The sequence below is a fragment of the Muscardinus avellanarius genome (assembly GCF_963383645.1).
Source record: "Muscardinus avellanarius genome assembly, chromosome: 6".
Taxonomy (NCBI): domain Eukaryota; kingdom Metazoa; phylum Chordata; class Mammalia; order Rodentia; family Gliridae; genus Muscardinus; species Muscardinus avellanarius.
This window is the reverse complement of record NC_137791.1, coordinates 3,745,269-3,760,465: the sequence shown is the minus strand read 5'-3', so window position 1 is coordinate 3,760,465 and position 15,197 is coordinate 3,745,269. Positions and strand designations below refer to the sequence as shown.

General features: G+C 42.0%; 1 protein-coding gene across 1 annotated transcript in view; it reads right to left on the bottom strand.

The window, feature by feature from the left end:
• FAT4 (FAT atypical cadherin 4) overlaps positions 1-15,197 on the bottom strand; it is a gene marked incomplete at both ends in the record, with an annotated part of 162,826 nt that overhangs the window by 34,679 nt on the left and 112,950 nt on the right. Inside the window, 2 exons of the mRNA XM_080697144.1 lie at positions 1,261-5,610; positions 8,389-8,639. Coding sequence (XP_080553270.1) covers positions 1,261-5,610; positions 8,389-8,639 — 4,601 coding nt within the window. The remainder of the gene's footprint in view (positions 1-1,260; positions 5,611-8,388; positions 8,640-15,197) is intronic.

Sequence of the window (15,197 nt, the reverse complement as noted above, 5' to 3'; positions counted from 1 at the left end):
TGTAATCCCAGTGTATGCGAGGCTGACACAGGAGGATTGCACGGGTTTGAAGCCAGCCTCGGCTACTTATTTAAGCTCTCAGCAACTTAGTGAGACCCTGTTTCCGAATAAAGTATAAAATAGGTCTGGGAGGATAGCCCGGAGGTAAAAAAAAAAAAGCCCCTGGGTTCCACCCCCAGTACCAAAAAAAAAAAAACAAAAAAATGTATAATGCGAAAACCGTAGCAGAGAATCTTATTCTTCTCCAACTTATTAATGACATAACATTTAGTCATTTAAAAGAACACCAACCATTGACTAATGAACAGGAAAATGAAGGATAGCTAATAATGGCACTAGAAATATATGTATACATAAATATATATAAATACAAATATATGTAAAAATATAAAATATACATATATTTCTATGTAATGTGTATTAGAGAGAGATTGAGAGAGAGAAAAAAAGAAAAAGAAAATCATATGGGCATCACATATTAATTAAGGTGATTTGGGTACTAACGACTGATGAAAGACATGTGTTGCTATATGTTTAATACTGCTTCTAAAATGTCAAGCTAAATGTGACTTATTTCTTCTCTGACATATTTCAAAAATCAACTTATTGTGCTTTATACCCAAATATTAAAAATAACAAGTCATTTCAGTTTTAAACTTACACCATGATTTTTGCTGTATTCTCTTCACAGTGTTAAGGGCATTTCAATTAAAATTAATTTTAAGATAATTATCCTGGTTTTAAAAGACTACAAAATGATGCTAATAAAACAACAATAATTGTTAGCAATTATTTAGGGCATAAAATCATAAAATAAATGGCCCAAGTCTTATGATATATATATGATATCTAACTATCTATCTATATACTTTTCATCAAAATTTATTGCACACTTTTAGGAAGATATTTTCTCTTTGTTCTTGTAAGAGAATAAGCAGACAGACTTAGCGTTTAATCACTGGAATTGGCTGTGTAGACCTGAATCATGATATTACTGAAAATAAACTGGATTATCTCCAAACACTTACTTGACTTATATTTCATTTTTCTTGTCTGTAACAAAAAACTGGAAAAATCTCAGCCTCATGGATTTTCTTGCAAGAAGTAAATATAAATATAGAAAAACTGCTTAGAGCAGTGAGTATTTGGAAAAGCTGGGAAACATTTGTTAGGAATATGGTCCTTTTGATGGAAAGATATTTAAAAACGACCAAAGAGCTTCAATCTTATGGGGAAAAAAACCATCAAACCTCATCCTACCTGTGTATCCAGTTTTGCAAAGACAGTTGAAGCCTCCTGGGAAGTTCTGGCAGACTGCCCCGTTCTTGCAGGGACTGGGAAGACACTCATTGACGTCTCTCTCGCAGGCTCGCCCCGTGAAGCCGTCCGGGCAGCTGCAGGAAAACCCTCCCACTAGATTATGACATGTCCCGCCATTGTGGCAAGGGCCCGGGAGACATTCGTCTATATCCACCTCGCACCAGCTGCCAGCGTAGCCCGGCAGACACTGGCATAAGAAAGGCCGCAGGGGCTCGTTGGCCACCATGATGACTGGGAGACTCTCATAGGTCTTCAGTGTGGGCCCCACAGCCAGTCTTCTGATACAGTTACCACCGTTTTGGCAGGGATTCTGCACGCAGGAGTCATGATCCACAGATTCGACCTTGACGCCGCTTTGCCGGAGTAAGGTCTCCTTGATGCTCTCAAAGAAGGTGGCCACCCCGCTGGGGTTCACATACTGACTGCCCGCGCGCTTCACAGCTGCTAAAAGGAACGTCCTGTTGCTCTCTTGGTAGGCTCCGTAGAGCTGCACCGCGGTCCCCAGGCCCGTGAGCTGTGAGCTGGCGATGCGGAGGAAATGCAGGTAGTGGTTGGTAAGGAAGTCCTTCACCGATGGGACGCCCAGCCGAAGCAAGATGCTGTTGTCCACCGTAGAATTGGAAAACCCGGCGAAGAAGACACGGATGTTGTTGGTGACCGCGCTATGGACACCGTCGCTGCTGAGCACAGTCAGGTCGAACGTGCCATCTGTGGACCTTGGCTGGGAACTCAGGTCACAGGTGCCCCCGGGGATGCTAAAGAGGCTGGTGACCCCCGAAGTCAAGGAGCAGTGGAAGCTGTCTAACACATCCGGATCCTGTGGCTTCACAGAGCCCAAGATCCCACCAGGAAACAAACTACCATAATAGTTCACAAAGATCTCCACCGTCCGGGACTGGGAAGGGCTGTCATTCTGGTCTATCACAGTGATGTGCACCGTTGCTGTGGAGGACATTTGAGGAACCCCAGAATCCCTAGTCACCACAGACAGATAGAAGTCTGAAATCTGCTCCCTGTCAATCTCCCTGGTTGTGCTAAGGATCCCAGCAGGGTTCAGGCTGAAATAGTTGGTGGCGGGCCCGGTGGTCAGCAGGTAGTAGGTAAAGGGGCCTTGGTTGGGAGGGAGATCGGGATCGGTGGACTTTAGGGTCATCACCAGTGTCCCCGGGCGCCTGTTTTCCATGACGTCTCCTTCACTGATGCTCAGCACCGGCCCATTATCATTGATGTCTTCCAGAGTGACCAATAAGGACGCACTTCCCGTGGCTGAGGGGGTCCCTGAATCCACAGCCAAAACTGAGAGGTTATAGACAGGGAGGGTCTCTCGGTCCAACTCTGCAGTAACGGTGATCTGCCCCGTTTGGGGGTTGATGGAAAAGGCTCCGTTTTCATTCCCTGATCCAATGACATATGAAAACCTGCTCCAGCTGGGGACAGAGTCAGAGTCGAAGGCACTGACAAAAGTCACGTGGGTTCCTATGGGGACCCCTTCACTGATCTGAACACTGTAGATGTTTAGACTGAAAACCGGCGGGTCGTTGGCATCCAGCACGGTGATGTTCACAGTGACCTCATCTATATCTGCACCCCTGATGCTACCAGAATTCTTAGCCAATACCTTTAGAGACACCCTTTCTTCTTTTTCTCTATCCAGAAGCCCAGACACATAAATCTGTCCAGTCTTCTTATGGATCTGGAAACCTTTCTTTCGACTGTTCCCAAAAATCAAGTAGTGTACCTCCCCATCGGGGCCCAGGTCACGGTCACTGGCAAACACTTCTCCAACAACAGTCCCTTTAGGAGCTGCTTCTGAGATTTCAAAATAGTAGAGCTTGGAAACAAAGCGGGGCACATATTCATTTGTCCCCTTCAACTGTATATCAACAGTGGCAAAGCTACATCTGTCCTCGTCGGGGACATTGAAGGCTTTCACAGTCAGATGGTAGCTCTGTTTGGTCTCAAAGTCCAGGAAGCCTTGCGTGGTGATGACTCCTGTGTTGGGGTCAATGACAAAGAGGTCACTGTCAGACGACTGGACAGTGTACGCAATCACGGCGTTAGTTCCTGAGTCGGCATCAGTTGCATTGAGGTGGATGACGGTGGTCCCACTGGGAGCATTTTCCAAAACGGTAGGGAAATACGCATCGGGGATGAACACAGGAGAATTGTCGTTCACGTCGAGCACATTGACAGTCACACTGCAGTACCCGGTTCTTGCGACCCATCCGCCATCCGTAGCGCTGACGGTCATTTCGTGTTTCTGACATAGTTCATAATCGAGAGCTTTGGCTAACGTCAGCACGCCTGTGGAGGAGTTGATTGCAAAAATACCCTCTTCGTTTCCCGAAGAGATGCTGTACGTGATCAAACCGTTCGTGGCCGCGTCCCGATCTCTGGCAGAGACGGTCCTCACGATGGCTCCGACGCTGTGGCTCTCGGGGACGGTTGTGCTCATGTGGCCCTGAGAAAATTCGGGGGTGTGGTAGTTTTCCTCAGTGACCGTTATTTGAACAGTGGCTTGGGAGGACAGCGGAGGGTTCCCTTTATCCTTCGCCGTGACTGTGATCAAAAAGTTTTGATTCAAGTCGGACATTAGAGAAGATGCGACTGAAATCCACCCTGTGTCGTTGTCCAGCTTGAATCTGCCGAAATGATTTTCACTGGACATGAAATACTCCACTTCAGAGTTCAACCCGAAATCTCTGTCGTCCACCGCAGTCACTTTGATTAACTTTGTGCCCACTTTCACATTTTTGGTGACGGGAGTAAAGTATTTGTCTTGAAGAAACTGAGGCGCGTTGTCGTTACTGTCCACCGTGTTGATGGTCACCGTCGTCTCGCTGAGCAAGGGAGGATTGCCTCGATCTGACGATGTCACGATAAAACTGTGCCTGTTGATGTTCACGTTACTGAAGCCGCGGATATTTTGGTATTTTAACACCTGTTTATTGAAAATCTCTCCCGTGGTGGCATTAATCCTGAAATACTCTGACTGCGATTTTATAAAGTAAAACACTTGTCCATTTGACCCCTCATCAGGGTCTGTGGCGGAGACCTGAGTTACTTTGACGCCGACCTCAGTAAGTTCAGGGCTATCTAAGTAATAGGAAGGTCTGGTAAACCTTGGAGCGTTGTCATTGATATCTGTCACAAATACTGTGACATCTGTACTCACCGTCCACCCGGAATCATGCGCAGACACTCGGATCCTGTAACGGTCTGTGTCTTCCCTGTTTAGAGGTCGACTGATGAGGATGTCTCCTGTGTTGGGGTTGATGGTAAATGGAAGACTTGTGTCCAAGATGGAGTATCGGCTAATGGCATTCACACCAACGTCTTCATCAGAAGTAGTCACGCGTGTAACTGTGTATCCCAACGGGGAGTTTTCAGGAACATGGGCACTGAATATCTGAGAAAACCTTGGGGCGTTATCATTTTCATCTAAAATATTAATGATGACTTTGACTGAGGTACTCTGTGAAGGTGAGCCTTTGTCAGAAGTTTTGACAGTGAGCACGTAATGAGATACTTTCTCTCTGTCTAAAGGCCGGATGCTTCTAATTTCACCGGTAGCATGATTGATGCTGAAACTATTTTCTTGGTTGCCACTAACAATTTCATAATCCAACTGTCCATTGGGTCCGCTGTCCTGGTCCATCGCCGAGACGGTGAGTATTTTTCGAGGGGAAAGGTTTTCTAATATTTCAGATACAAATGGATCTTCTTGAAATACTGGGGAGTTATCATTGACATCTAATACCGTTACATCAAGTTTCTCATAAGAAGAGAAAGGAGGGAAGCCGCCATCTCTGGCCTCTATCCATATTACGTATTTCTGTATCTTTTCAAAATCCAAAGGTTGACTGATGGTCACCTGTCCTGTTAATTGATCAATTTGGAAAGAATCGCCAAGATTCCCGCTTGCGATGTAATAGGACAAAGCTTCTCCTCTCAAAGAAGTTCCCGTGATGGTGGTGACTAGAGTACCCACTGGCTGGTTTTCAGGAAACATAAATGTCTGCTCTTTGGCTCGGACTTTAGGGAAATCTGCCTTATTTACAAATCTCACAGTCACGGTTGTAGAATCTGTCTTTGGAAACGAGCCGCCGTCTTTGACATGGACGGAGAATGTGACTTCTGAAGCTCCGTTTAGTGGCCCACCTGCCATGATCGCTCCCCGTAGAGGATCGATATGAAAATGTTCAGAGTTTCTACCCGAAAGAGAATAATGCAGTTCAGAGTTGGGTCCAAGGTCAGCATCTGTGACTGTAACCGCAAAGACAAAGGCACCTGCGAAAGAGGGAGATTCCAGTTAGGATCATGTAGAGACCAAGGGAATATTTGGTAGTTAGTCGAGGCATATACAACTCTATGCTGTTGCATAATATGACTGCTGCTCATGGTTTCTGCCAGGGACAGTGTCTCCTTTATTTCCCCAGCTTCCTGGAGTCTGCAGAGACTCGCCTTTCATTTTCTCACTAAAACTCATACATTCTGCTGAGTTTCATATTTTTCAGTGTGCCTCTGACAGAAGCCCAGGAAAATAACTGGCCTAGTCATTTGGAATCACGGTTCCCAGGAGAAATATCTGTACATAGCACAGCAAGTGAGCTGCGGCCTCGTCAAAGACCGATGACTCTCCCCAAGGAAAAACCACCACAGTTCTATCATATCTTAAAATACCTTTAAATTACTCTCTACGCAATCATGACAACAAAAGTGGTATTTTTTAAAAAATGACTATTACTTCGTTATACCCAGTTTTTCATGGCAAATTTGTTTTCTCTGTGAGTTACTGTGACTTGACATGAAGGATGTATGTATGTGTATATATTCATAGGCTTATATCTTTATAAGTCAAATAATTAGGACAGACTGAAAAATAATTGCAGAAAGATGGGTTCAAGCGAGACTCCAAAAGGTAGTGCTTAGAATGGGAGTTAGTGACACAGGTTATAGTAGAAACAAGTGGAAAACCTGCCATAAAGACTTTATTTTTTTTGGTATACGCTTTTTCAAAATACTCTTTATTTTTTTCAATATTCTCTTCCCAAACACTCTCCTGCCAAAGAGTTTGGGACAAAAGTAAAATATTGTTTACTTAAACGAAGAAACTGACTCATTAATTTTAATACATCTATTGAGGAAACCACACTCCTGCAATCTCATCCTGCCTGGGAGAAGCTACCCAGCACCACCACACATCAGGTGTGATTAGAATCGTGCCTGCCAGCACCGTTTCAGCTAAGGACTTTCATCAGGGATTTGTGATTTGATATTTCTATTTCTTCTGATAGAATGCTGGCACATATGCTTATGGATTTTCCTCCTTCAGTGAGTATCAAGTCGACAATCTGAAGTTACAGAAGATCAAATATTGTGAAGAGGAGAAATGCTGATTCCATTGATTTTCTTCTAATTAAAGATATTTTTAAGCAGGGCAGGGAAAATTATATTAATGATAAGCTGTATTTGTGGACTTTCCTTTTTGAAAGATCGTATAAAAATTAGAAATAGCAGAATCTTTGAGCCGTGCGTGGTTGTGCACGCTTGTAATCCCAGCATTCGGGAGGCTGAGACAGGAGGATCGCAGTTCGCGGACAGCCTCAGGTACTTAGTGAGGCCCTCTGAAACTCAGTGAGACCCTATTCCAAAATAAAGAATATAAACTAGGGCAGGAGGTGTAGCTCAAAGGTCGAATGCCCCTGGGTTCCATTCACAGACCAGCAAAAAAACAAAAGAAATAGCAGAATCTTTCTGCAGTTCTTTTAAGAGTCTGTCATTCTTTGCAACTATGCAAAGGATACTAAACTGAACTTAAGAGATGCAGAAAGACAGGTGCGTATCGTCAATATGAAAGTGTTTCACAAATGCCTCTAAAAACTTACTAAAAGAGGACCTTCCATACCAAGTGGAGTAAAACTAAAAATAATTTAGAATTATTTATTCATTAAACATTTTCAAGACACAGAGAGTTAAAATATTTACTTTCTGAGAATAATTTTATTCGAATGCCTAAGACCTCCTGGACATGTCCAGATAGTTTCAAGTGATGGACGCATGATGTGAAAAACAGAAAGAATGTCCTTTTTCACAAGAAACTTACACTCAGATTACACCTTAGGGAGGAAGCGTTCTTAACTATGAAACGATATCGTTTTCTTTTTCTTTTTTGTAGTACTGGGGATTCAATCCAAGGTCATTCTTCCCCCGAGCTTAACTCCCAGCCCTCTTTTTAAAATTTTCAGTTTGAAACAGGGTCTCGCTGGGTCGCTGAGAGTTTCACTAAATTGCGGGGACTCTCCTTGAACCCGCACACCTCCCTTCTCAACCTCGCAAGTGCTGGGGCTACACGCATGCACCATCACGCCCGGCTAATATCTATTCTAAATATTTTCAGTGTTCAACTAATACTAAAAAATAGGAATAAAAAAGATGTGGTAATTATACAATCCTATACAGAAATGCTATTGGGAAAAAGTTAATTAGCAAGATTCAAAATGTTTTTCAATTTCATTGGACAAAACAACAGAAATTTTTGAAGATCTGCAAAATTAGTATTTCAAATATATATATATATATATACACATATACATATATGTATGTACAACAAAATATAAAACACATAACATTATATAGCATATCCTACATATAAAATATAAGTGCAGTTTTAGAAAACATCAGTCAAGATCTGGGTGTGGTGGTGCACACTTGTAATACCAGCACTTGGGAGGTGGAGACTGGAGAATCATGGTTCGCGGACAGCCTCAGCTACTTAGCAAGGCCCTTGGCATCTCAGTGAGACCCTGTTTCAAAATAAAAGAATAAAAAATAGGGCTGGAGTTGTAGTTCAGATGTAGAATGCTCTGGGTTCACTCCCTAGTACTGCAAAAAAAAAAGAAAGAAAAGAAAAGAAAGAAAGAAAGAAAGAAAGAAAGAAAGAAAGAAAGAAAGGAAGGAAGGAAGGAAAGAAGGAAGGAAAGAAGGAAAGAAGAAAGGAAAGAAGGAAGGAAACATCAGACACATATGCAAAGGTCTCCTAAGTGGCCTCAGAGCTGGTTCAGTTACCTGGAGGAGTGGGAGACGGGACGTGCGTCACGTACGGGTGATGCTGGAACCTGGGTGGGTTGTCATTGACGTCGGTCACAGTGACGAGGACACTGGTGGAACTGGAGAGTGCCTCGGGCGACCCGGCATCACTGGACACCACCACCAATGTGTAATTGTCTTTCGTCTCCCGGTCCAGCAGCGCGCTGGTGATGATCTGTCCTGTCGATGGGTTGATGGTGAACTGAGAGTTCCCACCAAGGATGCTGTAACTAAAGTGCAGAAGAGAGAAGGACATGTTTCTTTGGGTTAGGATATTGTAATATCTCATTTGCTATCATTTTACTGTATTGTTTTATAGTTCTACTGGTGCATCACAGTCAGTCTCACGTGATGATGTAATTCGTGGTGATAGGAATGTGCACGCACACGGTACCTGGTCGGTTTTCTTCTGGGTCCTTCCCTACTCCCCTCTTGCCCCACGCAGGATACTGAGAATGGGATTAGTATTCCTACATATCTACATAATATCAATGGAAGTGATTCTTCCATTGAACCCCCGGCTCCCTTCCCCTTGGCCACCTGCCCTCACCACTAGACTTTCTCCTTCATTATCTGAAGTTTCTCTGGTATGCCAATTACTCCTGAGCTTCAACTTCAAATATGAGAGAAAACGTAGGAGCCTTCACTTTCTGTAATGGCTAATCTCACTTAACATAATGTTCCCCAGGTCTGTCCATTTTCCTACAAATGAAATCACTTGATTCCTTTTTATTGCTCAGTAGAATTCCATTGTATGTATATTCCATCATTTTGTAATCCATTTATAAACATGGAAATGCATGTATTACTATAATTTTAAGGTTGAAGCGGAAACATAAGATCACATCACAGGTAAGATTCCATTAAAATGAAAAATATGGCTAGAAGGATAAATACTAGATTTTATGTAAGCATCACTCACACAGTCTTTCTTGTAAAATATCTGATGATTTCAGAAGGAGATTGGACTTGCGAGGTTTTCAAGATTTTCAAATTATGCAAGGGCACAAAATAAACCCAGACTACTACTGTGTTTTAAATAACGAAGCCCGAAGATTAGGGCCTTCCTCTAATTCTAGGTTAGTGGCCAGCATCACAAAGGACTATTATTTAAATAAATCTAAAATGATTTTTCTTCCCTGTACCATAATAAATGAGGGCAGCTCAGTTGGAGAGCTACTCGTAAGGACACACACTGTATTTGGCATGAATCGGCCCTTCGGGACGGCTGAAGAACCATTATAGACATTCCTGGTCGCTGGTCCTTTCACTCATTCCTCACATGCTTCTGAGACTGTGAGGAGAGGTGTGACATCTTCATGGATAGTTTGATGCTAAGCAGACTGGTTAAGAGGCAGGAGTTTCAATCAGGAATAGCTTCGCTCCTCTTTCTGAAGCAGAAACCTATCTATACACAATCCTGATTTTGTCTCTGAGGTAGGGTTCCAGATGGACCATTTTAAAAAGAAGCAACTGGACCTGAAGGTTTAGAAATTCCCAATGCCCATCATTTTTAAAGTTGGGAAGTAGCAAGGAAATAGATGTCTTCATTTTCTCTTTATACCGGCAAAGATATAGCATTGTTGATCACGTGTTTCTATGACCTGGTTTGAGTTAACACAGCGATAGGACGCATCTAACAGAAACCACAGAAGAAAAGAAGAAACACTTAGCAGCCAATGGGTGTGTGCGTTCCTCCTATCACGCTCCTAGCTCGAAGCAAGGATTCAGGCCTTTTTACCTCATTTTAGTGAAATGCTAAACTACTTTGGAGGAGCTAGTTAAAAAAATAGGGGGAATTCTTGAAGTTTTTCCCCATTTAATATGATGTTGGCAGTGGGCTTATTGTAGATTGCCTTAATAATGTTGAGATATGTTCCTTCTATTCCAATTCTCTGCAGTGTTTTTATCATAAATGGATGTTGAATTTTATCAAATGCTTTTTCAGCGTCTATTGAGATGATCATATGTTTTTTGTCTTTGATTCTGTTTATATGATGAATTACATGGATTGATTTTCGTATATTGTTTGCTTTTATTGTTAATTTTTAGGATTTCTAGTTGGAATATTAATATACCTTCAGATATAGCATTTGGAAAAAAATAAAATAAAATAATAAAATAAAAAATAGGGGTCCTATAAAACTGTAAAAAAATAAAAATAAAACAGGCAAAGGATAAAGAATGGAGTTAGTAGAGAAGCGACTCTGGCATTGGTAAAGCAGTGGTGTTGCTCAAATTTTCACACTTTTTATCACAGTCACACCTCGAAAACAAGAGTGAATGAAAATAAAGTTGACTACATTTCTTGGATTAGAAGTGGGTACGTAAAATGTGATCGCTACCCCTATACAGTACATAATATTTATTCCATTTATCAAAATAAAAGTGTTAGAGGTTGATAAGTAAAATCTTATAAATTAGAAATCCCAAGCCAGATGTGGTGGCACACACTTGTCATCCCAGCATTTGGGAGGCTGAGACAGAAGGATCATGGTTCACAGCCAGCTTCAGCTACTTAGAGATTAGTGAGGCCCTTTGCAACTCTGTGAGACCTTGTTTCCAAATAAAGAGTAAAAAGTAGGACTGGGGGTGTATCTCAAAGGTAGAATGCCTCTGGGTTCCATCCCTAGTTCCGCAAAAAATAAACAAACATTTTTTTCCTGACTCCTCAAAAAATAAATCATATTAGCTTACCATTTAGAAAACATTTGTAGGAACCTGTGTTATGAAAAGTGTGTGATTTTATTTTGGAAACCATGTTGTTATTGGTAGATGTAGAAATTGCCAAATAATTTGATAGAAAAATGAAGTGCGTCACACTGCCATGAACTTTCTTCACAGCTTTATGATAACAGAGATGATGGCTTAATCAAATATGTGTTCCCTTAAACATCCACAGACAAAAATAAAATGTTGATAGTGAACCATAAGACAGATTTGGATTCAGATGTGTTGTATGTCAAGACCACCATGTCGTAGAAAGAGCACTGTGCTGAAAGGCAAATAAATAAGGCGGTATCCAGCGCGGGTTTCACTAAATAACGAACAAGCTGTGCGGTGTAAAACTAGGCTCTTTATTTTGTGCCATTGTGCATGTTATTTCTCAGAAGGATCTCTGTTTGGAAGTAGCCAATGTATTTAGAATTTCTGAAAATAAAAACATAAATGGTCTTAGGAGTATGTGATTATATTTCCTGATGTTATTAAATTCTCACTCACACAAAAATACGTATTAGATAAGAGATTCTGGCACACCACTCACGTGTCTATTTACACGTCTAAGTTACAGAGGGAGAGAAGAACAAGCACCTGTATAAATACACCGGCTGCTGAGATGAAATCCACGCCCAGGTTTTCCCGTCTCTTATGTGAGGCTTGTTCTGGTTCTCATCACTCATGGGTGTCTCTCCTGCTTCTTTATTTTCTTCTTTTTCTTTTTTAAAAGTTATTAACCTTATTAGATGGTGTCTTGTTTTAACTTTTAACAGTTAAACATCTTCAGTGGTCTTTAAAGATTCATAACTTCTGAGAACACACTGGAGTTCTAAGTGATACTAAGTACAAGTGGATCCGGTACACTGGCATGTAGACTAGACACACGAGTGGGCTGCCATTTACAACTCGAAATAATCCTAAGAGTTAGGTTTCAGTTTGGGATTGTTTAATGCATAAAGAGTCTGAGTGGAAGGGAGATAAAGACAGTTGGATAAAGAAAGGGACAATCTATAAAGAGTGTCTAGAGCTTGAACTTCTGTCTTTCTGACTTCAACACGCCTTTCCCGTTAGATTACCATATAAAGAAGGTAAACGTCAGCTGAGGGAAGGGAGCAGACAAGAAGCACTTACACACCTGGTCGCTGAAGCCAAGCCAAGCCGGCTCAAGGTCGATCAGCGTAGGGAGGGCTGGTTTGCTGTGAGGCAGGCCAACACAAACCAATGCACACACTCATTCATTTTCTGACTTGAGAATAAGAAATCACTGTCTTGAATTGTTTGCAGAAACAGAGATCACTGTTACCCAAACTCTGAACTACTGTGTTGCATTTGTAAAGCTGACCTATTCTCTACTTTGTGTTCTTTTTACCCTCTCTGCTTCTCTCTGAGATTTACTTTGGTGATGATAAAGAGGGGAGAGAAAAAAAAAAAAAGAGTTCCGAGCCTGTGGTTTTCAGACCTGTCCTACAAAGGTGCACAGAGAAAATATCTTCAGCTTTCTGGTCCCAAGATCACCACTGTGGTCCACGGTCTGGCACTGTAGTATAAAAGCAGCCATATATACACACACCAACACACACATTCCAACACGTACCTCAACACACACACACACACACACACACACACACACATACACCAACACACATATTCATACCAATACACACACATAAACACACACACACACACACTCACTCATCGCCCAGCACACACACCACACCATTTGGCATGGCTGATTCCAGTAACACTTTACTTTCAAAGGCAGGCACTGGGCCAGGTCTGGCCTGTGGGCAGCAATTTTCTTATCTCTGGTCTGGGCCATAGAATGACTTGGGGAGGAATATCAGACTTGGAAAAGGTCTGATTCTTTCCCAGGAGGAGAAAACTGACCCAGGGAGATTAAAATTTTGGCTATATGTTTGAGGATTTGTATGAAATAGACGTGCGTAGACTCTGAATCCATTAAAAGAGGGACTGGAATCTGGGGAACTGGGCAGTATGCCTTTGTCCAATGGGAAGCTGGAGGATCTGGAGGAGGGGGATCCATGCTAATGCAGAGCCAATGGGCGCTCAGGCTGGTTCATATGACCTTTCAGCCGCTGACGGACCTTGCCTTTCTCCAATCACATCCTCCAACACCGAGAGGGAAGCACAGCAAGGCATCAACCAGCCATGCTGAGGCTCTGCTGAAAACGCTTTTTTTTTTTTTTTTTTTTTTTTTTTTTTAGTGGTACTGGGGTTCCTGGAAGCCCTTCTACCTCCGGGCTACACTCCCAGACCTATTTTTGCATTTTTATTTGGAAACAGGGTCTCCTAAGCAGCGCGCGGGGCTAGCTTCGAACCTGCGCGATCCTCCTGTCTCTGCCTCCCAAGCGCGGGGATTACAAGCGTGCGCCACCACGCCCGGCTGCAAACTCTTTTTAATGTCCTCCTCTGCTATCCACGGTCCATCCCCACCCAGCTGCAGCACACACCGCCAGGCTCTGTCCTCCTAACGCCATGCTTCCACACTGCGCCTTGCTTTTATTTCTGGGATTATCCTTGCTTAGAATGTCTTTCATCCTTTATTTACCCTTAAACTATTTCCCTATCTTTCTAAAACTGTGAACTATTCGAGGCTCGTATTGGTTTTCTCAAGCAGCACCGATTGCACTGCTCCTTCTATCTATTCTGTGTTTAAACTTGTGACAAGGTTACTATAATGACAAGATTTCAAGTTACTCCCTGGATTACACTGTACTCCTTATGAGACCTGGACTTGTAGGGCGTCCCAATTTAACAAAGCTTAGCATACAGCAAGGACGCTATGAGCGTACATTTTGGTGTAGTATATAGAACGGAGGGATTAGGAACCAGTCAGGGAAGTAGGTTAATGTTTATTATAACAGTCCAGGCATGAGGTCATTACAGAGTAAACTAGGATCTTGGCAGGAGGAATCACAGCAGAGAATGGGTGCCAGAGGCATCAGAAAGCAGAAACATGAGAACGCGCTCCCTGATGGTGTGTGGGGAAGAGGATGACCCTTAGCCACAAGGTGTAGGTAAAGAAAAAAATGTGACAGGACGTTATTAAAAGAAGTAGAAAACTGAGAAGAGAAATCAGAAAGGTCAGAGGTTTCAGAAACACTGAGTTTATGATGCCAACATTTATCTTCTGATACACAGAAAGCACTTGGCATAGTGATAAACAGGAGTGAACTCTGTAATGGGGTTGGTGTTGAGGGTGCAGATCTGGGTTTTTCTGCATAGAACTGATGGCTGTAAACATGAGCTGATCTTTCCCCCTTACACACATGTACACACTCATGCACACGCACACATAAAGATATATATACATATACATGATACATAGATATATGTATAATTTATATATAAACATACAACAAATATATACAGCACATATATAATAAATATGTACTATATACACAATATATGTATATGTATACATCTATACAATAATATATATACAATATATTTAATAGAGTACATATGTGTGTTCATCTATATAATATATATACACAAATATAAAAATAAATGTATAAAATAAATACTTAATATAAATAAAATATAAACTATATACACATATTTCTATTTATATATATTTGCAAAATCTCATAGGTAGTTAGATAAAGGAACTAGGTTGTGAGAAATGTTTGGATTCCTGGTAGTGAGAAAATGAGGGTATACAGTCGGCAAGTTGAGTTGGGTGGGTCAGATACACAGGGTGAGAAATAAAAAATAATATTTATATAAACGTTGAAGAGAAAAAAATGTCTCCAAAGAAAGGGCAAGAGGAGCCGGGCGTGGTGGGCACGCTTGTCATCCCCGCGCTTGGGAGGCGGAGACAGGAGGATCGCGCGGGTTCAAAGTCAGCCGCGCTGGCGTAAGAGACCCTGTCTCAAAAATATAAAATAGGTCTAGGAGCGTAGCCCGGAGGTAGAAGGGCTTCCAGGAACCCCAGTACCACCAAAAAAAAAAAAAAAAAAGAAAAAGAAAGAGCAAGAGGAGGAACAGTGAAACATCACAAGGAGAAAAGGGGAAACAGAACTCAGAAAAGTCACTGGACTTGATGA